General features: G+C 57.5%; 1 protein-coding gene across 3 annotated transcripts; it reads left to right on the forward strand.

Moving 5' to 3' along the window:
• The first annotated feature begins 451 nt into the window (after nt 1-451).
• KCNN1 (potassium calcium-activated channel subfamily N member 1) lies at nt 452-21595 on the forward strand. Of its 3 annotated transcripts, XM_069493786.1 has the most exons (10): nt 494-895; nt 2653-2748; nt 6964-7382; nt 7785-7793; nt 9951-10092; nt 12232-12342; nt 12923-13050; nt 17670-17678; nt 18045-18114; nt 21341-21595. In XM_069493786.1, the coding sequence occupies exons 1-10, from the start codon at nt 494-496 to the stop codon at nt 21593-21595; spliced, it is 1641 nt and encodes a 546-aa protein (XP_069349887.1). The 3 variants fall into 3 exon arrangements, with proteins under 3 accessions (XP_069349889.1, XP_069349887.1, XP_069349888.1); XM_069493788.1 differs by lacking the exon at nt 7785-7793 and having other exon boundaries at nt 452-895; XM_069493787.1 differs by lacking the exons at nt 7785-7793; nt 17670-17678.

Here is a 21595-nt window from a genome sequence, read left to right on the forward strand (position 1 = left end):
TCTGGTAGGAGGGTGCTCCAGGCAGAGGGCGCAGCCCCTGCAAAGGCCCTGAGGCAGGATGCAGCTTGTTGGGATCTTGTCATGGGGAGGCCAGTGTGGCTGGAGGGAGTGTACTGGGGGAGAGTGAGAAGTGTGAGGTGGGTGGGAGCCAGACCACAGAGAGCTTCTTGGCCATACTGAGGAGTTTGGTTTTTTAATGGGACGGCCCTAGAGAGCTATGGGAGGCCTTTGAGCAGGGGAGGGATGCAGACTGACCTGGATGTCTCTGTGATGGCAAACCCACATGTCAGCACTCTGGGTTCACTGCCTCCCAAGGTAGCTCTGAGCCTTAGAATGGTGGCCATGACAGTCCCTGCCCCCCTGGTCGGTCGGCCAGGGCCTGCTGTGACCGTGTCCCTCTGTGCCCTTGCAGGTCAGCGCAGGAGCCCAGCCGCTGAGCCATGCCGGGCCCCGGGTGGCCTGCAGCGAGCCCAATCCCTGCACCCAGGTAGTCATGAACAGCCACAGCCACAACGGCAGCGTGGGGCGGCCTCTGGGCAGCGGGCCGAGTGCCCTGGGCCGCGACCCTCCGGACCCCGAGGCTGGCCGCCCCCCGCAGCCCCCACACAGCCCAGGCCTCCAGGTGGTGGTGGCCAAGAGTGAGCCGGCCCGGTCCTCGCCCGGCAGCCCCCGGGGGCAGCCCCAGGACCAGGACGATGACGAGGACGATGACGAGGATGAGGCAGGCGGGCAGGGGGGCTCAGGGAAGCCCCCAAATGTGGGCCACCGCCTGGGCCACCGGCGGGCGCTGTTTGAGAAGCGGAAGCGCCTCAGCGACTATGCCCTCATCTTCGGCATGTTCGGCATCGTCGTCATGGTGACGGAGACGGAGCTGTCCTGGGGGGTATACACCAAGGTAGGCGTGGCCCTCCCCCGGCACCCCTGGGAGGCCCCGCTGGGCTGGCCTGGCTCCCTTGGGCATGAGGTTGGGGGCTGCAGCGGCCCCCCAAGACAGGCAAGGGGGATGCATGGGGGGTCTCGAGGTGGGGAGGTGGGGGTCCCGGCCCTGCCGTATGTCCACCCCCTGGGGGGCAGTGGGGACCCTGCACACGGGGAGGAAAGGCTCTGCCCTGCATCAAGGGGCCACACCCTGCTTCTGGGGGGGAGGGGACTGCCTCCCAGGGAGCAGGGAAAGAGCTTCCTCCCCTTCCGAGAGTGGTCGGGTGCCAGTTAGGAGCCTGGCTGCAGGTCCCCCATGCCACCGAGTGTGTCAGGATGGAGGGACATCAGGGCCTATGAACTGTAAAGTGCTGTCCCTGAGACTGGGCCTTAGCAACTACGAAGTTCTGTGCCTGTGTGAGACCAGGCCTTATACACTAAGAAATACCAGGCTTATTTGAGTCCATGCCTTATAAACTGTGAAGTGCTGTGCCTGTGTCAGACCAGGCCTTATAAACTGTGAAGTGCGGTGCCTGTGTCAGACCAGGCCTTATAAACTGTGAAGTGCTGTGCCTGTGTCAGACCAGGCCTTATAAACTGTGAAGTGCGGTGCCTGTGTCAGACCAGGCCTTATAAACTGTGAAGTGCGGTGCCTGTGTCAGACCAGGCCTTATAAACTGTGAAGTGCAGTGCCTGTGTCAGACCAGGCCTTATAAACTGTGAAGTGCGGTGCCTGTGTCAGACCAGGCTTTATAAACTGTCAAGTGCGGTGCCTGTGTCAGACCAGGCCTTATAAACTGTGAAGTAGCGGTGCCTGTGTCAGACCAGGCCTTATAAACTGTGAAGTAGCGGTGCCTGTGTCAGACCAGGCCTTATAAACTGTGAAGTAGCGGTGCCTGTGTCAGACCAGGCCTTATAAACTGTGAAGTAGCGGTGCCTGTGTCAGACCAGGCCTTATAAACTGTGAAGTGCGGTGCCTGTGTCAGACCAGGCCTTATAAACTGTGAAGTGCGGTGCCTGTGTCAGACCAGGCTTTATAAACTGTCAAGTGCGGTGTCTGTGTCAGACCAGGCCTTATAAACTGTGAAGTAGCGGTGCCTGTGTCAGACCAGGCCTTATAAACTGTGAAGTAGCGGTGCCTGTGTCAGACCAGGCCTTATAAACTGTGAAGTAGCGGTGCCTGTGTCAGACCAGGCCTTATAAACTGTGAAGTAGCGGTGCCTGTGTCAGACCAGGCCTTATAAACTGTGAAGTGCGGTGCCTGTGTCAGACCAGGCCTTATAAACTGTGAAGTGCGGTGCCTGTGTCAGACCAGGCCTTATAAACTGTGAAGTGCGGTGCCTGTGTCAGACCAGGCCTTATAAACTGTGAAGTAGCGGTGCCTGTGTCAGACCAGGCCTTATAAACTGTGAAGTAGCGGTGCCTGTGTCAGACCAGGCCTTACAAACTGTGACACGTGGGGCCCACCTTGTTGTCGGCCCCGGCCTAAGGAGTAAGGAGGGGAGCATCACTTCCTGAGTGCGGCACCTTCTGTGGACTCAGCCGTGATGAAGCTCTTTCGTACACAGCGGCCTGAGGACTGGGGACCTAGGACTGGGGACCTAGCGGGAAGTTGGGGCTCGCCAGGGGAGCCACAGGGAAGAGCCCCGTCTGGTTGACTCCATGGCCGGGAGCCTGAGGGGCGGGGGCCGCCTTCTCCAGGTCTCCAGCTGTCTCCCATCTCTCCCTGCGCAGGAGTCTCTGTACTCGTTCGCACTCAAATGCCTCATCAGCCTCTCCACCGTCATCCTACTGGGCCTCGTGGTCCTGTACCACGCCCGCGAGATCCAGGTCAGTGCCCAGCGGGACGGTGGCGGGGGACAGCTCCTCTCCCCGCACCCCAGAGCCCCCAACACCAACCCCCCCCGGGTCCCCAGGCTCCCCATGGGAAAGCAAGACCTCCATGAAGACGTAGCATTTTGGTCATTCTGAATTTCCTCATGTGCCCACGTTTTCACTTTCATTGATTATTTAAAAAGGAAAACACGTAATGAGAGAAGTGAGGGGCCGAGCCGGGACTCTGGGATACAACAGTTGTTTTCATGCCCTGGGGCCTTCTGAGGTTTTGCAGCCCTGGAAACTGGTGTTTGCAGCACTGGGTTCCTTTTGCAATTGGACCGGAACCCGACTTTTTACTTTTTTTTAAAGAAATGAAGACTTGAAATGTTGCCCAGGCTGGAGTGCAGTGGCTATTCATGGGCATGATCATAGCTCACTGCAGCCTCCAACTCCGGGGCTCAAGCGATGATCCTCCTGCCTCGGCCTCCTGACTAGCTGGGACTACAGGCACGTGGCACCACTGTGCCCAGCTTTGGATCCCAATTTTTTAGAGATTTAGTGCGTGCTGGGGAGTTTGTTCTCCTGTTTCAGGGGTTAACCAAAATCAAGTTGGCAGTGGGAGAGCCCAGCTCAGGGCACCTCAGACAGACATCACCTGGGGCTGGTGCCAGAGTCTGGGGACATCAGAGGGCATCAGATCTGGCTCCTGACCTCTGGCCTCTGATCCCTGACCTCAAGGAGCCACAGTCTATCAGGAAATGGGTGTAGGAAAGTCCCACCTGAATTACACTGTGGGCAGATGTCTTTGGGTGCGCAGCCACCGGGGGCAGAAGTCTGACAGTTCCTCAAAGAGTTAAACATAAAGTTAACCTATGACCTGGCAATTCCCCTCCTAGGTATACCCAAGAGAAATGAAAACCATCTATGCAAAAACTTGCACACGAGTGTTTATAACAACACTATTCACAGTAGCCAAAAAGTAGGAACAATGTCTGAATGTCTGGCAACAGGTGAGTGGCTAAACACAGTGTAGCGCGTTCATGGGCTGCAGTGTCGTCCCGCGTGACGCAAGGAGGAAGCACTGCATGAGTTGGCTTGGGCTGTCACCGCACAGTAGCTCAGCCCAGTGGCATGAACAGGTGTACAGTTTGGAGACTAGAAGTCTGAGATCCACGTGTTGGCAGGGTTGATTCCTTCTGAGGGCTGCGAGGGAGAATCCGTCCCAGACTTCGTCCCTGGCTTCTGGCGGTCGCCAGCAATCTTTGGTGTTCCTTGGCTTGGGGACACATCGCTCCCATCTCTGCCTGGAGGTTTATGTGGCGTTCTTCCTGTGTGGGTGCCTGTGTCCAAATTTCCCCTTTGTAGAGGGACAGCGGTCATATTGGATTAGGGTCCACCCTAATGACCTCATTTTAAATTGATGACATTTATAAAGACCCTGTCTGGTAGTTAGGGCACATTCAGAGCTGCGGGGGGTTAGGGTGCCAACATGTCTTTTTTGAGGGGAGCACGATTCAACCCGTAACAAGTTCCAATATAAGCTACAGCGTGAACGAACCTCAAAAATACTACGTCCGGCGAGAGAAGCCAGGCACCAAAGGCCACACTGTGTGGTTCCCAGTGACGTGAAGTGTCCCGAACAGGCAAAGCCACAGAGACAGGAGCAGATCGGTGGCTGCCAGAGGCTGGGGCAGGGGGTGGGGAGTGACTGCCGATGGGACCGGGTGTCCCTTTGGGATGACGGAATGTTTAGAATTGTTGCGGACAGGGGTGGCCCTGATGTGAACGCACTAAATGCCACTGAATGAGACACTGTGAATGGGAGAAGGTGGGCTATGCGAATTCTGTTTCAGGACGGAAGAGCCAGTGGGCCTACTTTTGAGGGTGCAGGGGAAACACGGGCCCCCCCAGGGTGTGCGCGCGGGGACCCTCCCGCCAGAGCCAGCGGGCAGGGCGGGAGTTGCTCACCTTGGGCACTGGATAGACGGGAGTGACGGGAAACTCAGTTGTCGAGATAAATATTATTTTAATGTGGTATTTACAAAAATCTAAATAAATGCCAGCAAATTCCACGACGAGCCAAGATCAATATTTAAATAAAAATGGCGGCAGGATTCGCAATGCCACCTTTTGCCTGCAGCTCTGATGTCACCGTCCTGGCGCTACCGCTGACAAAAACGGTGACATGTCTCGGGGCTTCACTTCCCCTCCCTAGGCCCAGGCCTGGACACGGCCGGAGTCCCCCTTAAGGCCCAAGGCGGGTAGTGACGCCAGGCAGGGTGTCCTTTGTGCCCACGCTCCTCAGATGCACACGCGGAGGAGGCCCTAGAACGAGCGGCCGCCACGACATTTCAGGGAAGTGGTTTTTTTTTTCTTTTTCTTATTTTAGAATGACTTTATTGCTTCTTGTTTTAAAATGAGACGTTAAAAAGAAAAAATTGATTCTTATGAGTTATACACACGTTCAGAAGGCCGGGCGCGGTGGCTCACGCCTGTAACGCCTGCACTTTGGGAGGCCGAGGCGGGAGGATCACTTGAGGCCAAGAGTTCAAGACAGCCTGGGCAACATAGCAGGACCCCGTCACCACAAAAGAGTTTAAAAATTAGCCAGGCATATAGTTCAGTGGCATTAGTACATTCACAATGTCGTACAACCAGTACCTTTATCTAGTTCCAGAACATTCTCATCCCCCCAAGAGGAGCCCCCGTCCCCATCAGCAGTCACTCCGCATCCTCCTCCCCCAGCCCCTGGCAGCCACCGATCTGCTTCCCGTCTCTGTGCATTGACCTGGCCCCTCCACTCCCCAAGCCCCCAATCTCAAGCCGTCCCAGCATCAAGCCTAAGTCCAAAGCCTCTTCTAACCATCACCTAACTCAGCTGCCGGAGCCTCAAGGTACGATTCACCCCAGACAAAATTCCTCTTCAGTGGTCCACCTGTGGGGCCGACACATTAGCTCTGTGCTCCCACACGCAGCGAGGGGACAGACAGGGGATCCACACTCTCATTCCGGAAGGAATCGGAGGAGAAAAGACGGAGGTGACAGGGCAGACCCCACGCAAGTTCAAAGCCCAGCAAGGCTGGTTCCATCAGATCTTCAGGCTCCTCCATGATCCTTTCCGGTTCCGTAGTCTGCCTTCCTTCAGGGCCCGCTGGAGTGCGGTGACAGCGCCGCCCCCTCCACCCCGGATGGCCGCCTTTTGTGGCTTCTTTCATTCGGTGTGTTTTTGAGGTTCCTCCCCGTCGTAGCGTGCAGGGGTCGGGTCTCTGTCCCTCTTGGTGGCTGGGCAGCATCCGTTGTGTGGACACACGGCGGGTCTCTGAGCAACGCGGTTTCCGTCGACATCGTTTCGTTATGACGTTGTGAGAAAGTAAAAATCGGTTCCCGGCCGGCCGCTGCCCGCGTGGAGCGCGCCCTCCCGTGTCTACGCCGGCCTCTCTGGGCGCTCCGGCGGCCTCCGGCGGCCCCAGCCCTGCGCCGCGGGCGCACTGGGCGTCCCCAGCGAGTGTGGGGGTGTGCGCGCGTGAGTGCGCCCTGTTCTCGGCGGTGCGGCGTCCAGGGCTGGTGCCGCGTGGCCCCGGCCAGCCGGGGCAGGCTCCCGCCGCCCGAAACCCTGCGCTGGGATTTTCATGACTCTTCCATAAATATAGGTATAGCTCACGTTTATTTCAATGTTAAATATTAAAACGTGTGGTGGGTCTTTATTTAGAAGTTTGTTGACGTTTTTGTGACTGGAAAGATGCCTCTCTCGTTCGTGTCCCTTAGCCTTTGGGAAAATCGGTTTCGTTCTATACCGTTTTGCTTAAAGTCGCAGTTTCCAAGAAGCTGTGGGCGGCGGTAAGTGAGCACTTACTGTGCCATGCCGTGACACGCACTCGTCTGCTGGCGGACACTCGGGTTGTCCCCACTTTGACCGTGTCTGCACGAGGATTTGCTGAGCACCTGTGTGCATTTCTCTTGCTAGGAATTCATTTCATTTCTCGGCTCGGGCGCTAGGAGTGGGACTGCCAGGCCATCTGTGACTCTGTGGTCCAACCTTCTGGGGAACCCCATGTCATGTCCAGTTTCAACTGTGGCCAATGCCCGTAACTAGGGAGTTTTGCCCACAAAGCCCTTCTCTAGGCAAAGTCCGAGCTGGTGGGGTTTCAGGCCCCGGTTGCTCTCTCGGTGACGGGGGACCTGGACATGTGTCCGAGACCCACCGCTGGCCACCCTCCCGCCCCGCAGCTGTTCATGGTGGACAACGGGGCGGACGACTGGCGCATCGCCATGACCTGCGAGCGCGTCTTCCTCATCTCGTTGGAGCTGGCCGTGTGCGCCATCCACCCCGTGCCCGGCCACTACCGCTTCACGTGGACCGCGCGGCTGGCCTTCACCTACGCGCCGTCGGTGGCCGAGGCCGACGTGGACGTGCTGCTGTCCATCCCCATGTTCCTGCGCCTCTACCTGCTGGGCCGCGTCATGCTGCTGCACAGCAAGATCTTCACGGACGCCTCGAGCCGCAGCATCGGGGCGCTCAACAAGATCACCTTCAACACGCGCTTCGTCATGAAGACGCTCATGACCATCTGCCCCGGCACCGTGCTGCTGGTCTTCAGCATCTCCTCCTGGGTCATCGCCGCCTGGACCGTGCGCGTCTGCGAGAGGTGCGCCCCCGGGAACCCCCCACCCCCTACCCCCCGTGCCGTCCGTGGGGATTTCGGGGACCCCAGGCCTCCCCGACTCCAAGACACCCGCTGTGGGCTCCAGTTGGTGGCCAGCATCCCTGGGGACTCCAGCCCTGTGTCCTGAGCCACCCCCACCTGGGGAGGGACCCCTGCTCTCTCCCCAGCCCACCCCAGGGATCTCACACTCCTCCCCCTCCTCCTCCTCCTCCTCCTCCTCCTCCTCCTCCTCCAGGCCCCTCCACTCTCTGGATGCTGACCCCCGATCTCCCTCCCTGGTGGTGGAGGCAGCGGGAACAGGGACACCCCCACACTCCTCTGCCCCCCGCCCCCCACGTTTAACCAGCTTTCGTTCTCCCCTCTGCCCGCCCCACCGGACTTTAGGGAAAACATGTGAGTCCCACTCTCCACCCAGCTGTGTGCGCAGAGCTGCCACCGCCTCCATCCTGCCCGCCAGGAATTTAAGATTAGCTGCCGCGAGGGGAGGGACAAGGGAGGTCAGCCCCGGGCGGACAGGATGGGCTCAGACGCTGTCCCAGCAGGGACAGGCCTGGGGGTCAGGGTGAGTCCCTGGGCTGAGGGAGGCAGGCTGCTGTCAGGCCGTGGCCCACGCGGCCCACGGGGCATCTTCTCTGAGCCCAGGGGCCTTGTCTCCCAAGGCGGGGCGGGGGGCTGAAGGAAGGAAGGGCAGCTGGCCCCCCGCTTGGGGGCTTGGTGTCCTCCTGAGAGTGCAACAGGTCCAGTGTGAGGGAAAACTGGCCCAGACCTGAGAACCTCGACCCAACTTACAGATGAGGAAACTGAGGCTCTGAGGGGGAAGGGGACTTGCCTGGCGGCCTGATTTCTGGTGGTTTCCAGAGACGGGAGGGCCTGGCAGGGTGTGGGAGGTTCCTTGTCTGCCTCGTGCCCAGCTGGGGCAGTGCCCAGAGGGGTTCTGGGGGATCCCTGGTTGGACCCTTGCTCCAGGCACCCTGTCCTCACCCCTTCCCCTGTCCTCCCCCACCCAGCCCACCCAGGCCGGTGTCTGGCTTGCGCGGGCGGGCCCGGCTCCTCCTGTGTTCACGGCCGACCGTCCGGGGGCACGCGGGTCTCCCTGAGCCCTGATGTGCCCCTGCAAGCTCCCCAGCCCCTCCTCACCCGTCAGGGCAGGGTCAGGCCTGGGGCCAGGCAAGCGGGAGGGGGCCCCGCTTCAAGGTCCAGGATGAGACACTGCAGGGCTCTGCCCCAGCTGGGGGTGGGGGACGGGGCAGGGCCGGCGGGCAGCCAATCCTAAATTCTGAGCCCCGCGACAGCGCTTGAAGCCCCCTCTCCTGCCTCGCTGCGTGCCCCCCGCCCGCATGCCTCCCACTCCTGCTCCTGAGTGGCCCTGCGGCGCCCCCATAGCTCCTGCCAGGCCGGGGGCTCACCCACCGCCTGCTAGGGGCCCCTGGGCCCCTCCTGCCTCCTGGGGGTGGGGCAGCTTAGGGCTCAGAGGCCTCAGTGTAAGATGGGGTTCAGTCCCGGGGTCCCCACCCAGCAAGCAGCCGAGAAGCCCAGGCTGGAGGGGCTGGAATGATATCCGGCCCTCACAGGGGCAGGGACCCCCAGACAGCAATTCCGGGGTGGTTCCCCATCTGCGCCCCCCCCCAGGCCCTAGCCCCAGCCCTGCCCTTGGGCTCTGTCACCCACTTCCCCGAAGCTCCCCCTATTCTGGCCAGGCTGGGGGTCCACCTCTGCGCCACCCCAGTTGGCCTCTGCCCTCGAACCCCCCAGGGATGCTCGCGCTCTCCACGGTGGCCTGGGGCTCAGGCAGCCTGAGTGCTGGAAGGAGAGGGCTGTCTGGAAAGGGACCCCCTCACCTCCCCGAGCTGGACACCAGGCCCCCATGGGGGTCTTGGGGCTGGCGCTTGAGCGGGAACAGGTCCTCCAGCCGCCCCCAGGCCGAGAGGACCAACCCCTCGGCCTCTAGCCTGGCCTGGCCACAGGTAGAACCTCTTTGTAGCCCCTGTGGCTGGGGTCCCAGGCCTGGCTGTGACTGGGACAAAGTTGTGTCATTTCCGAGGCCTGGGGGCCTGTCCCCCTCGATACCAAAATAAAGCCCCAGGCCTCTCCATAGTGCCAAAGCAGCTGCCCGCCGGCACTGGGGGACTTGTGTTCCCCTCAGTATGAAGTCCAGGGTGCAGTGCCCCCGCCTCCTGTCTCCAGTCTTCAGCGCTGGCTGGGGAAGTTCTTCCTAGTGTCTGAGCTGAATCCTCACCTCCACTCCTTGCCGCTTCTGGCGCTGTGGCCTCCTGTCTCCCTGTCTGTCTGCGTGTCTGTCTTTGAGAGGGGGATCGTGTGCTCCCTCAAGGTCGGAAGGGGTGCAGGGGGAGACAGTGTGCGTGCCCCACGCCCCCAGGAGGACCAGGGGCTGCCCCGGCGCCAAGCGCCCCAACCTCGCCTGGGGCCACCCCGCCCCCACCCCTGCAGTGCAGCGGTCCCAGCTCCCGGGTTGTGGTGGCGGGTGTGGTGGCGGCAGAGGGACCTATGTGGCCTGAGTGACCCCCCCACCCCGCCCCCGGCTCCTCTCAGGTACCACGACAAGCAGGAGGTGACCAGCAACTTCCTGGGGGCCATGTGGCTCATCTCCATCACCTTCCTGTCCATCGGCTACGGCGACATGGTGCCCCACACCTACTGCGGCAAGGGCGTGTGCCTGCTCACCGGCATCATGGTAAGGGCGAGGGCCCCTGCGCACAGCCCGGGAGGCCCAGGCAGCCTCCCGCTCCACCAGCCCTTGCACACCCCCAGCTGACAGGGAGCTCACTCCCATGGCGAGAGCTGTATCCCTCCTTGCCTCGGCCCCTCCCTCCCCAGCCCTGCTCCTTCCCTCTGATTCCCAGGGAAGCGGCACCCATGTGTTTCCTGGGACGTCTCCTGTGGGCCTTCCAGTCCCAATATGCAGCCCCCACTGTGCCTGACATCTAGCAGCTGTGGTCCACTCTGAGTAGCGCGTCGTCATCGCTCCTTTATTCTCTGCAGCCCGGTTTATTCACAGCCCTGGGATCCAGGGCAAGGGGTGTGATGCTTCCATGCCAGTTTCCCCAGCTGTAACCAGTGCCACCTTCTCTGCTTCTTGCAAGGACTGAGTCAGTTCATTTACGTGAAACGCCCAGAACCGTGAATGCTGTGGACACCCTGCCAATGCCCTCTGGACTGTGCCCTCCCCAGCCCAGATCTCCATCCTTGGCTGACTTTTGGGGTACCCCCGAGTCTCCACAGTATAAAGTTTGTCTTGTGTGACTCAGTGGGCCCAGGCAGCCTCCCATCTCCCCCCGCCAGCCCCCGAGACCTGCCTTCGGTGGATGTGGGCTTCCTTGGACGTCTGGTGCCTGCCCCTTCCAGAACCTTCTTTCTCTCCAAGGGTCTCTCATGCACACAAATGCTTGTTCCATGTTTTGGATTATGAGCTGTTGGATGCACAGGTCAAGAACTCCTCTCCCTGTCTGGCCTTCCTTAGTTTGCACCCCCCGCCACCCCTGCCCCTGCCATAGCTTTCTTTGTGTCCTGTGCGTCGTCCCTGCTGGGGGACAGGCTGCCTTTCAGTGGCTCAGCCCAGGATGCAGCCTGTCCCTGGTTGTCACCGTCTCCCAAGGCCACCCTCCTGGAAGGGGCAGCTGTCCCAGGCAGGCAGGTCCCTCCTTCCCTCCCTCTCCACGCCTTGGCCCACGTGGCTCCGTCCCCTCCACCTTGTCCTCTCCGACCCTCTCGCCCCTCCTGTCTGGACTCAGCCAAGGGGCCGCGTTCTCCTCTGGCCCCGCTCGGCCCTTGCTCCCCTCGGCCGAGCTGACGCGGCTGTTTTCTAGTTAAATGCCATCACAACACTTTCATGACGTTCTCTCGCTTTGTTCCATCCGAGAGCCGAAGATCTAAAACCTAAAGATTGACCCAGTCCGCACGCCCCATGTGACAGGGACGGCCGCTACACATGAACACATGTCACCACCCAGATAAGATGACAACTCCAGACCCAGACAGCCCAGGCAGCCGCGTTCCCTTTCTAGGACGGGGCTGATAGGTGGTGGCTCCTTCCGGAAAACTCGTTCTGTGTCCAGCCCGCAGTCCCACAGGGAGGCGGCCGTGCTGGGCTCTGTGTCTGGCCCTGTGCTGTCACCTGTTGTGGCCCACGCGACGCAGCGTCTGCGGTGCGTCCGCGCTGCCGTGCAGAGCCGGCGTCCTGCTTTCCTCTCTGTGTGCTGTGCCCCGTGCAGGTCTCCGGCTCGTGGCTGTGTCCCCATCGGCAGGGCTTTTGCCGAGAACAGGCTTCCGGGTCCTCTTGAGACCCTTGTCCTGGTCTGGAACCCGAGACAGGATTCCTCGGGGAGCACCTGCCTCCCTGCCTCTCCCGGGGCCAGTGACACCTTCTGGGTGTCCGAGGCTCACAGGCCCCCATTATCTCTTGGTGGCACGTCGAGTCCCCCATTCCTGTCTCCGGTCACCGAGAGCCCTAAGCTTCAACAGGAAAACTTCCAAATGCTCCCAGTGCTGCGGTCACCGGCCTTGCCCGTGCCTGCACGTTCCTGGTCGCTTTCTTATCTCCGAGCCTCAGTTTACCCCTCTACCCAGCAGGGGTAAGAATGGTCCCACCTCGTGGAGCTGCTGGGGGCCGGAGGAGCTAATCTGTGAGCTATGCTTGCTCCGCAGGTGTTTGGATACGAAGCAAACAGGGTTGGGCGTCTGTGAGCTGGGCAGATGGGACCTGCTGGCCCTGCAGGCTCTGAGGGTAACAGGGAGGGTGAGATCGGGGCGGGCTTCCTGGAGGAGAGAGCAACCTCGAGCAGGACGCTGATATGCCCCTCCACCCTGCATGCAGGGAGCTGGCTGCACGGCACTCGTGGTGGCTGTGGTGGCCCGGAAGCTGGAGCTCACCAAGGCTGAGAAGCACGTGCACAACTTCATGATGGACACTCAGCTCACCAAGCGGGTGAGGACCCCAGTTCCCGCTGTAGCCACTTCCCCCGCTCGTCAGCAAGGGAAGACCCTCCCTGCCCTCCCCTGTACCCACTGGGCATCATACTACCCCCTGTTCAAGACCGTCCTGGGCTCTGCCACCCATGCGCTCATCTGTAAGCCGTGCACAGAGAGACATGGCAGTGACCACAGGTGTCCCCCTGTGTACCCGGTCACATCCCGCTGTGGGCCACACAGCAAGGGGCATGGGGCCAGCTGTCTGACCTCGGCAGGTTGACTGTTCTGTGCCTGAGTTTCCGCGTGTTTAAAATGAGGGAGATGTTGGCATGTGCACAGTTACTGAGTTAACATTTGCTGGGGGCACAGCAGCAGTGTGGCCCGCGTGTGTGACGTGAATGTATCAGGCACACACGCATACACATTGCACACGTGAGTGTGCAAGCATGACCCACCCCGCCCCTTGCCTTACAGTCCAGGCACCCCAGAGAGGTATTTCTGGAGGTTTCCAGAGGTTTCTGGAAGCTTCCAGAGGTTTCTAGAGCCTTCTGTAGGTTTGTACCTGCCCTGAAGAATTGCTCTTTTTCTGGCCCCAGGTAAAAAATGCCGCTGCTAACGTTCTCAGGGAGACGTGGCTCATCTACAAACACACCAGGCTGGTGAAGAAGCCAGACCAAGCCCGGGTTCGGAAACACCAGCGTAAGTTCCTCCAAGCCATCCATCAGTAAGTCCAGCACCTTTCCAGCTCACGTTTCTGTGTCTGCCCGGTGCGGAGCAGCCCTCGAAGCTCAGTGTGGCCTCGTCATGGCCCACCCCCCAGCCCCAGGCTGGTGGTTGTTGATTGGGGGCTGCAACTTCTGTGCTGAGCGGGATGGGAGGATCGTCAGAGGGAGGCAGGTGATGGGCTTGGATGAGTCATAGATGCCACCCATAGTAAGCGGCAGGAAGCCTATTTTATTCTCTGGAATAACCAAAATGATTTTTACCCTTTAGACTTTGAAGAAATTTCCCCTTTTTGCTTTGGCTGTCAGGAAGCTCAGAATTAAATCTGTGGCTTGATCTATAGGATAATGTGGGATAATTAGAAGTTAACTTAATTTCCTTCATTGTTCCTTTTCCCAGAAAATTATTTAATATGTCTGAGTCTCATCCCTAGCTACTCATTGGAGTTACCTGGGGGGCTTTTATAAAATCCCATGGGCCACACCCAATACCAGTTACAGTTGAGTCTGAGATGCACCCTGACCTGAAATTTAAGTTCCTCAGGTGAGTCCAATGTGTAGCAAAAGTTGGCAAAGTTTTTCTGCAAGGGGCTAGATAGTAAATATTTCAGGCTTTATGGTCCAGATAGTCTTTGTTCCAACTCCTCAATTCCGTGCTGTTGTAGCAGGAAAGCAGTGGAGATGAATGGGCATGGCTACGTTCCAATAAAACTTGATTTTCCAAGACAGGCAACTGGCTGAATTTGACCCACAGTCCATAATATACTGATGACTGTGCTGCCCACTAGAATATCATGTGAGCAATGTACATAGCTTTAAATGTTCTTATAGCCACATTTTAAAAAAGTAAAAAAAAAAAAAAACCACAAGTGATGTAAATTTTAATATATTTAGTTAATCAAATATATTCAAAGTATTATTTAACATGTGAATAATATTTAAAAAATCATTAATGAGATATTTTTAAAAATGTTTGTACTAGGCTGGGCGCAGTGGCTCATGCCTGTAATCCCAGCACTCTGGGAGGCCGAGACAGGAGGATCGTTTGAGGTCAGGAGTTTGAGACCAGCCTGAGCAAGAGCGAGACCCCCATCTCTACTAAAAATAGAAAAATTAGCTGGGCGTGGTGGTGCACACCTATATAGTCCCACCTATATCTACTCGGGAGGCTGAGGCAGGAGGATCGCTTGAGCCCAGGAGTTTGAGGTTGCTGTGAGCTATCCTGACACCATGGCACTGTAGCCTGGGCGACAGAGTGAGACCCTGTCTCAAAAAAAAAAAAAAAAAAGTTTGTACTAAATCATCACAGTCCAGTGCGTATTTTATACTTACAGCATGTTTTTATTTAGACTTTAGCCACATTTCCAGTGCTCAGTAGCCATATATGGGACTGCAGGGCAGAGCCCACTCTAGAATTTAAACAGCTCGAAATCCTGTGGGGTGGATTCAAATAGAAATTACAGTTCAGTTATGTGGTACCTGACTTAAAATGGGAAAACACGTTTTTAGGTACTTTTCAGAATGTGCCCATGGGTTCCTATCTTTCACATTGTGGGAAACTCCATTCGCAATTTGCTGAGCAGATGAGCAGACATTAGCCCCTCCTTGTCCTCTGCTGGCCTCCCTGAGGTGAATCAAATGGAGCCCTACCCTGAGAACCTCCAGGCCAGGCTCAGTTAGAAGGGTGAGGAAGGCGTTAGAGTCTGCACTCATATGGCAGGAAGACAGCCGAGTCACTCATGCAGGCCAGAGATGAGAAGCAACGTGGAGAACCCAGTATAAGCGGTGGAGGTGGGAGGCTGGGTTAGGGGACACTTCAGGGTACAGCCGGAGAGCCCAGCTCCCAGCGTTTACCAGGAACAGGGTAAAGGGCTGTGACCACAGAGGAGAATGGGCCATGGGAGCCAGCTGGGTTTTCTAAAAATCATGTTTAATTATTTTTTGCTTCTTTTCTTTTTTTTTTTTAAATAGCCTTATTGAAGTATAGTTGACAGATAGTCAACTGCACCTATTTGGAGTGTACAATTTTATCAGTCTTAATATACGTATACACCCATGAAACTGTCACCACAGTCAAGATAATGAACAGATTCGTCACCCGCAAATGTTTCCTTATGCCCTTTACCATCCTTGTCTTTTAACTACAGAGTTTAGTCCGTTTACATTTTATTGTGTTTGCCATTAGAATTGGATTGATTTCTAGTGATGACAGTCCCTGACTCACAGCACTATAGGGAGGTTAACGGGATACTGTATGGAAATGCAGAGCCCCTGGCACAGAGCGAGCACTCAGTAACCCACGGCAACCCCAAGTCCCCCATCTGCCTCTGGTTCCGCCGCCACCTAAAAATCAGGAAGAGGGACCGGTGTCTCACGTCTCTGACTTCGCTGTGCCCAAGTATTAGTCCCGTCACCTCACAAAACCCTGAGGCCTTGGAGGGCAGGGACTCTCTCGATGTCTCCAGCGTTGTTTACTGACCACTGAGCCCAGTCTGATCTCTGCTGCCTCTAACTGTGGCCCTAGACGCGTGACCACACTGCTCTGAGCTTCACTTTCTCATCTTCAGAGTGGGGACGGTGTGGACTGGACGTGACGGGGTGACCTGCGCCCTCACCTGCACCTGCCACACTGTGTTTTCTAGAAACGGGAACTGGCATTGTTGTTCGTGGTCACTCCACAGGTGTTCCCTGCACCGACCAGCGTGCCAGGCATGGGGAGCACGGACGCGGCCTTGCCTTGGACCTTGCCCCGAGGGATGGCCCAGAAGTGTGTCTGGGGGCCGAGGGAGGGCAGGGATTGAGATGAGTGGGCTCTGGGGGGGCAGGCACCTGCTCTGTAACTTATCTGTGGCCCTTTGTCCCAGGGCCGAGCTGTCTCACTCACCCTTAGGTCTTCCTACCCCTCCGCCCAAAAGAGTGGCCCCGTGAGAGTTTCACTGGGACCTGAAGGTGCTCGGGACAGGGGCAGGCATACCAAGGAGCAGCCACAGCCTGGGCAAAGGTGGGAACGTGGGGACGGACAGGGTGCCAGGGAGGCTGGAGGCCCTGTCTGCCAGCACAAGGGAGACACAGCATGTTCTGGAGCTGGAGGGTCCCGTGATGGGAGCATCGTATGAGCCTCCGGTAAAATAGGGGGAAATGGTCCCGGAGGAGACAGACTGGGGAGCGCAGTGTGGGTCTGGGGAGTCGTGGTGGTGTCCTAGGGTTGCCGAAACAGAGTGCCACAAACTGGGTGGTTTAAGACACAGAATTTATTGTCTTGTAGTCCTGGAGGGCAGAATGTCACGGGGCTGTGCTTCCTGCCAAGGTGCCGGGGAAGGACCTGTTCCTTGCCCCGTCCTGGCTCGGCAGCCACAGGTGCTGCTTGGCCCGAGGGGCAGCGCCCAGCCCTTCGTCTTCATGTGCTCTTCCCGTGTGTGTCTGTGTCCTGCTCGCCCCTTCTTACAGGGACCCCAGTCACCTTGGATTCGGGCCCTCTCTAATGACCTCATCTTAACCTGGTTATGTCTGCAAAGATCTCATTTCCAAATAAGGTCACATTCTGTTGGCAAGGGTCCATGCTTGTTAAAAAAAAGAAAAAAAAAGTTGGCCGGCATGGTGGCTCACGCCTGTAATCCCAGGACTCTAGGAGGCCGAGGCGGGAGGATCGCTTGAGGCCAGGAGTTCGAGACTCCTTCTCTACCAAAAAGTAGAAAAATTAGCCAGGGGTGGTGGTGGCGCCTATAATCCCAGCTACTCGGGAGGCTGAGGCAGGAAGATCACTTGAGCCCAGGAGTTGGAGGCTGCAGTGAGCTGTGATGATGCCACTGCACTCTAGCCTGGACAACAGAGCAAGATCCTATTTCAAATAAATAAATAAATGAATAAAACTTTTTTTTTTCTTTAAAAAAGGATCACAATCTTAGGTGCAGGGGGGTAGGATTAGGATGTCAGCATATCTTTTGGGGGAACACAGTTCATGAAAGGCATGTCCGGGTTTCTCAATAGGCCCCCTTCTCCCCGGGGCAGCCCAGCCTCCAGCACCTCTGGGGCTGTGGGTGTCTGTGCTCACTCCAACTTCCCAGACAGGGCCTTCCTGGGGGCGGGGCAGGGAGCTGGAGCCTCTGAGGGGCCTCCCTGGGCATCTGTCACATGGGGGCACACAGGGGCTGCGCCTGGGTGTGAGGTGCTTGTGAGCAGGCGTGTCCCCCCGTGGGCAGCTGTCCAGAGACCAAGTGAGGCCAAGTATCGGGTGTGGGTTCAAATCCTGCCAGGGAGCTGACGGGCAGTGGCTCTACCCCTCTGGACCTCAGTTGTCCCCCTGGGAGATGGCACGGGCATAGTTTTCTGAACAAAACGCCACCTCTGGGGCCAGGTGCCTGGCACGGGCTTGGCTGGCACACAGTGGGGCCTGGCCAGGGCTGTGTGGACACTGCTGGAGGAGGGGGCAGAGGACAGACACATCCCCAAGGGGCCGGGCCCTCCACAGAGCAAGAGCAGCCCCTCGGCGACCCAGGGTGCCCAGCTCGGCCCTGGGGTGGTGCAGTCGGGCAGCGGGCAGGGTTGGGCACGTGCCGCCCAGCTGCGCCGAGATTAAAATTGCATTGTGATTTTTTTTTCCTGCTCCGCTGGGTCCTGCCAGGGCTCAAAAGTAAGTCTCCTCCTGGGGGGGCTGGCGGGGCTGGGAACCTGGGGGTGCATGGTGCTCACAGGGCCAGGGGCACACCCAGGGTGCGCCAAGCCCAGCCCGAGCGGCAGGCAGGTTCGCGTCTGCTCTGCGGTCGGCGCAGGCTTCACTTTGCCTGGGCTGCAGCCTCCTGGGTTGGCTCCGAGTCCGGCCAGCCGTGCGGGTGTGACCAGCCCATGGGCAGGTGGGCAGTGGCCGGGCAGGAGTGGCCCACAGGGAGCCTGAGCCTCAATGCATGTCCCATGAGGTAACCAGGGCTGGGTGCATGAAGGACCCCCGCCCCTGCTGTGGCCTCCCCCTGACGCCACCCACCCGCCCCTGTGTCCCCAGGCTCCGGAGCGTGAAGATCGAGCAGGGGAAGCTGAACGACCAGGCCAACACGATCACCGACCTGGCCAAGGTGAGCTGCGTGGGGCAGACAGGGCAGGTGGGGCCCCGGGAGGACGGGGACGGCGCCCCGCTCCTGCTGGGGGAGGGAACAAGGGTCCACCACGGCCACAGGCTGTGATCGTGAGGGAGACACTAGAAATCTACATCTGCGTATAACATCTTTACTTTTTAACATTGGCAGCTGCTTTTTACTTAAAAAATTTGGGGGCCGGGCATGGTTGCTGACACCTGCAATCCCACCGCTTCGGGAGGCCGAGCCAGGAGGATCAGTTGAAGCTAGGAGTTGGAGACCAGCCTGGGCAACATAGCAAGACCACAGCTCTGCAAAGAAACAAATAAATATAAGATTTAGTCTCTAATAAAATAGTTTTAGTAAGAATATATAATTAAGGGGCTACATGGGTTGAAGAGGTACTTCTAAATTTAGGCATATTATCTCCATTCAAGCTCTAAAATAGAAGAGAAAAACAAAACTCCTTTGCTATGGGTGCAAATACAAATGATAGCCTCGGCAGAGAGCTCATTTGTATAGCATTTAAGCATATCTCAGGAAATTAAAGTTGATTGTAAGAGCTTAGGAAGAAATCAGTTTGTGTTATACATGGATCTGTTTGTTGGTTCTAATATCAAATCTTTCCCTACTTTTAAAATTCATCCATTGGAAGATCTATCGTTTGATCCATTGTAGTTAGTCAAGCTCTTAAGAATTTAATTTAAAAAAATTTTTTAGGGACAGGGTCTTGCTATGTTGCCCAGGCTGGTCTTGAACTCGTGGCCTCAATTGATTCTCCCACCTTGGCCTCCCAAAGTGCAGGGATTACAGGCATGAGCCACTGTGCCTGGCTGCCCTGTCTGACACACTATACTGAACCCCTCCTGACAGATGACATCTCTTGAACGAGCTTTTGCTCAGTGGCTACATCCCCCGATCTGTTCATCAGTCCGAGGCTAATTTAATCGTATCTTTAGAAAACGTTGAGTCCTATTCTATTTTACCTCCTATACCGAATGCATTTTGGACTCAGTCCCCTCGTCATCAATGCAATATAATTTAATATTCACCCACAATAAATTTAATTTGGAAAGAATCTTACAGAAGGAAAAACATATTCTAGAGCCCTGAAGAAATACAGTTGAACCCTGAACAATGAGGAGGTTAGGAGCATAGACCCCCCCAAATCGGCATATAACTTTTGACTCCCCCAAAACTTTTTTTTTTTTTTTTTTTTGAGACAGAGTCTCGCTCTGTTGCCTGGGCTAGAGTGAGTGCTGTGGTGTCAGCCTAGCTCACAGCAACCTCAAACTCCTGGGCTCAAATGATCCTTCTGCCTCAGCCTCCCGAGTAGCTGGGACTACAGGCATGAGCTATTACACCTGGCTAATTTTTTCTACATATATTTTTAGTTGTCTGGTTAATTTCTTTCTATTTTTTTTAGTAGAGACGGGGTCTCGCTCTTGCTCAGGCTGGTCTCGAACTCCTGACCTCGAGCGATCCTCCCGCCTCGGCCTCCCAGAGTGCTAGGATTACAGGCGTGAGCCACCGTGCCGGGCCTAATATGACATTATAATGCTTTCCAAGGTTGCTGATTTAATATTTCTCTCTCTCTCTGACAAAAATAAAATGTATATATTCTAAGCTTTAAAAAAATTTATCAGGCCGGGAGTGGTGGCTCACGCCTGTAATCCTAGCACTCTGGGAGGCCACGGCGGGTGGATCGCTCAAGGTCAGGAGTTCGAGACCAGCCTGAGCAAGAGCGAGACCCCATCTTTACTAAAAATAGAAAGAAATTATCTGGCCAACTAAAAATACATAGAAAAAATTAGCCGGGCATGGTGGCGCATGCCTGTAGTCCCAGCTACTCGGGAGGCTGAGGCAGGAGGATCGCTTGAGCTCAGGAGTTTGAGGTTGCTGTGAGCTAGGCTGACGCCACGGCACTCACTGTAGCCCAGGCAACAAAGCGAGACTCTGTCTCAAAAAAATAAAATAAAATAAAAATAAATAAATAAATAAATTTATCAGCCTGAGCAACATACCAAAAGGCATTTCTACAAAAAAATAGAAAAATTAGCCGGATGTGGTGGCACAGGCCTGTGGTCCCAGCTACTCAGGAGGCTGAGGCGGGAGGATCGCTTGGGCCCAGGAGTTCGAGGCTGCAGTGAGCTGTGATCACACCACTGCACTCCAGCCTGGGTGACACAGGGAGACCCACTGTTTCTAATAATAATAAGGAACTATGGGAGGACTGGATGTCACCCTCTGGCCTTAGGGACTGTGGCCATCTGAGGCAGGCTGGGGTGAGCTCAGTGGCCCTAAAGAGTCCCTGGCCAGCTGTTTGCTCACCAGGGATGGGGTCAGCCTGGGCGGAGGCGCAATGGCTGGAAGGGAGAGGCTAGGGGTGAGAGAAGCAAGGAGGGGCTGTGGTGGGCGCCGCCTCCTGTCTCGTGCCACCACGCCCGGTGTCGGAGGTGCGGGTGTCTCCCAGGTCTCAGCCCAGCCCTGTTGTGCTCCGGCCCCAGCGCTGGTGACTGGCGGGCAGCAATATTTTAGCGCCACCTTGTGGCCCAAGCGGCGTCTGCACCTCGGGCTGTCCGCGTGCAGTGGCCTCCCAGGCCCACCTGGCCAGGCTGACAGGGTCATGGGGAGACAGTCGAGGGGTGGGGACGCCCCACTGGCTGCTGTCACAGGAACTGTGGTTGTCACGCTCACAGTCTGTGACTGGGTCAGATCCTCAGGGTGGTCGCCTCTCCCATCAGGCTCCTGCCCCACCCCAGCCTAATGTGGGGTGGGGGCCGTTCACAGCTGAGCCAGGAGCCCCCCTTGTCCTCCTCCTGACCACATCCAGAGCCCCCCCCCAGCCTGGAGCAACAGCAGCCTGAAACCTCCCCCAGGTCTCGGGCACCGCTCATACCCCTCCGGCCAGTTCACCCCCGTTCACCCCCCACCCAGGCCAGCTCGGGCCACATCCACCTGCCCCAGGACGTCCCTTGGCCTTCTCCAGGCCTGCCAGCCCTGAGCCTGGCATTCAGGGCCTATTTCTCCTCACTCATTCTCCCCGGGCTCCAGCAAGAGACCTGCGGGCCTGGGGGTGTCGTCCCAGCCGCCCTTGCTTGGGTCCCCTTAGCACCCCCACCCAACTGGGGCTTGTCAGCTCTTTCTCTCTCTCTCTCTCTCTCTCTGTCATCCCTCCCTCTTTCCCTCACCCACTCCTCTCTCTGACCCTCTCTGTCTTCGGCAGACCCAGAGCGTCATGTACGACCTTGTGTCCGAGCTGCACGCCCAGCACGAGGAGCTCGAGGCCCGCCTGGCTGCCCTGGAAAGCCGCCTGGATGCGCTGGGCGCCTCCCTGCAGGCCCTGCCCGGCCTCATCGCCCAAGCCATACGCCCGCCCCCGCCGCCCCTGCCGCCCCGGCCAGGCCCCGGCCCCCTAGACCAGGCAGCCCGGAGCCCCCCATGCCTGTGGGCGCCCGTGGCCCCCTCGGACTGCGGGTGA

This window comes from Eulemur rufifrons, chromosome 2 (genome assembly GCF_041146395.1).
Source record: "Eulemur rufifrons isolate Redbay chromosome 2, OSU_ERuf_1, whole genome shotgun sequence".
NCBI classification, from domain to species: Eukaryota; Metazoa; Chordata; class Mammalia; order Primates; family Lemuridae; genus Eulemur; species Eulemur rufifrons.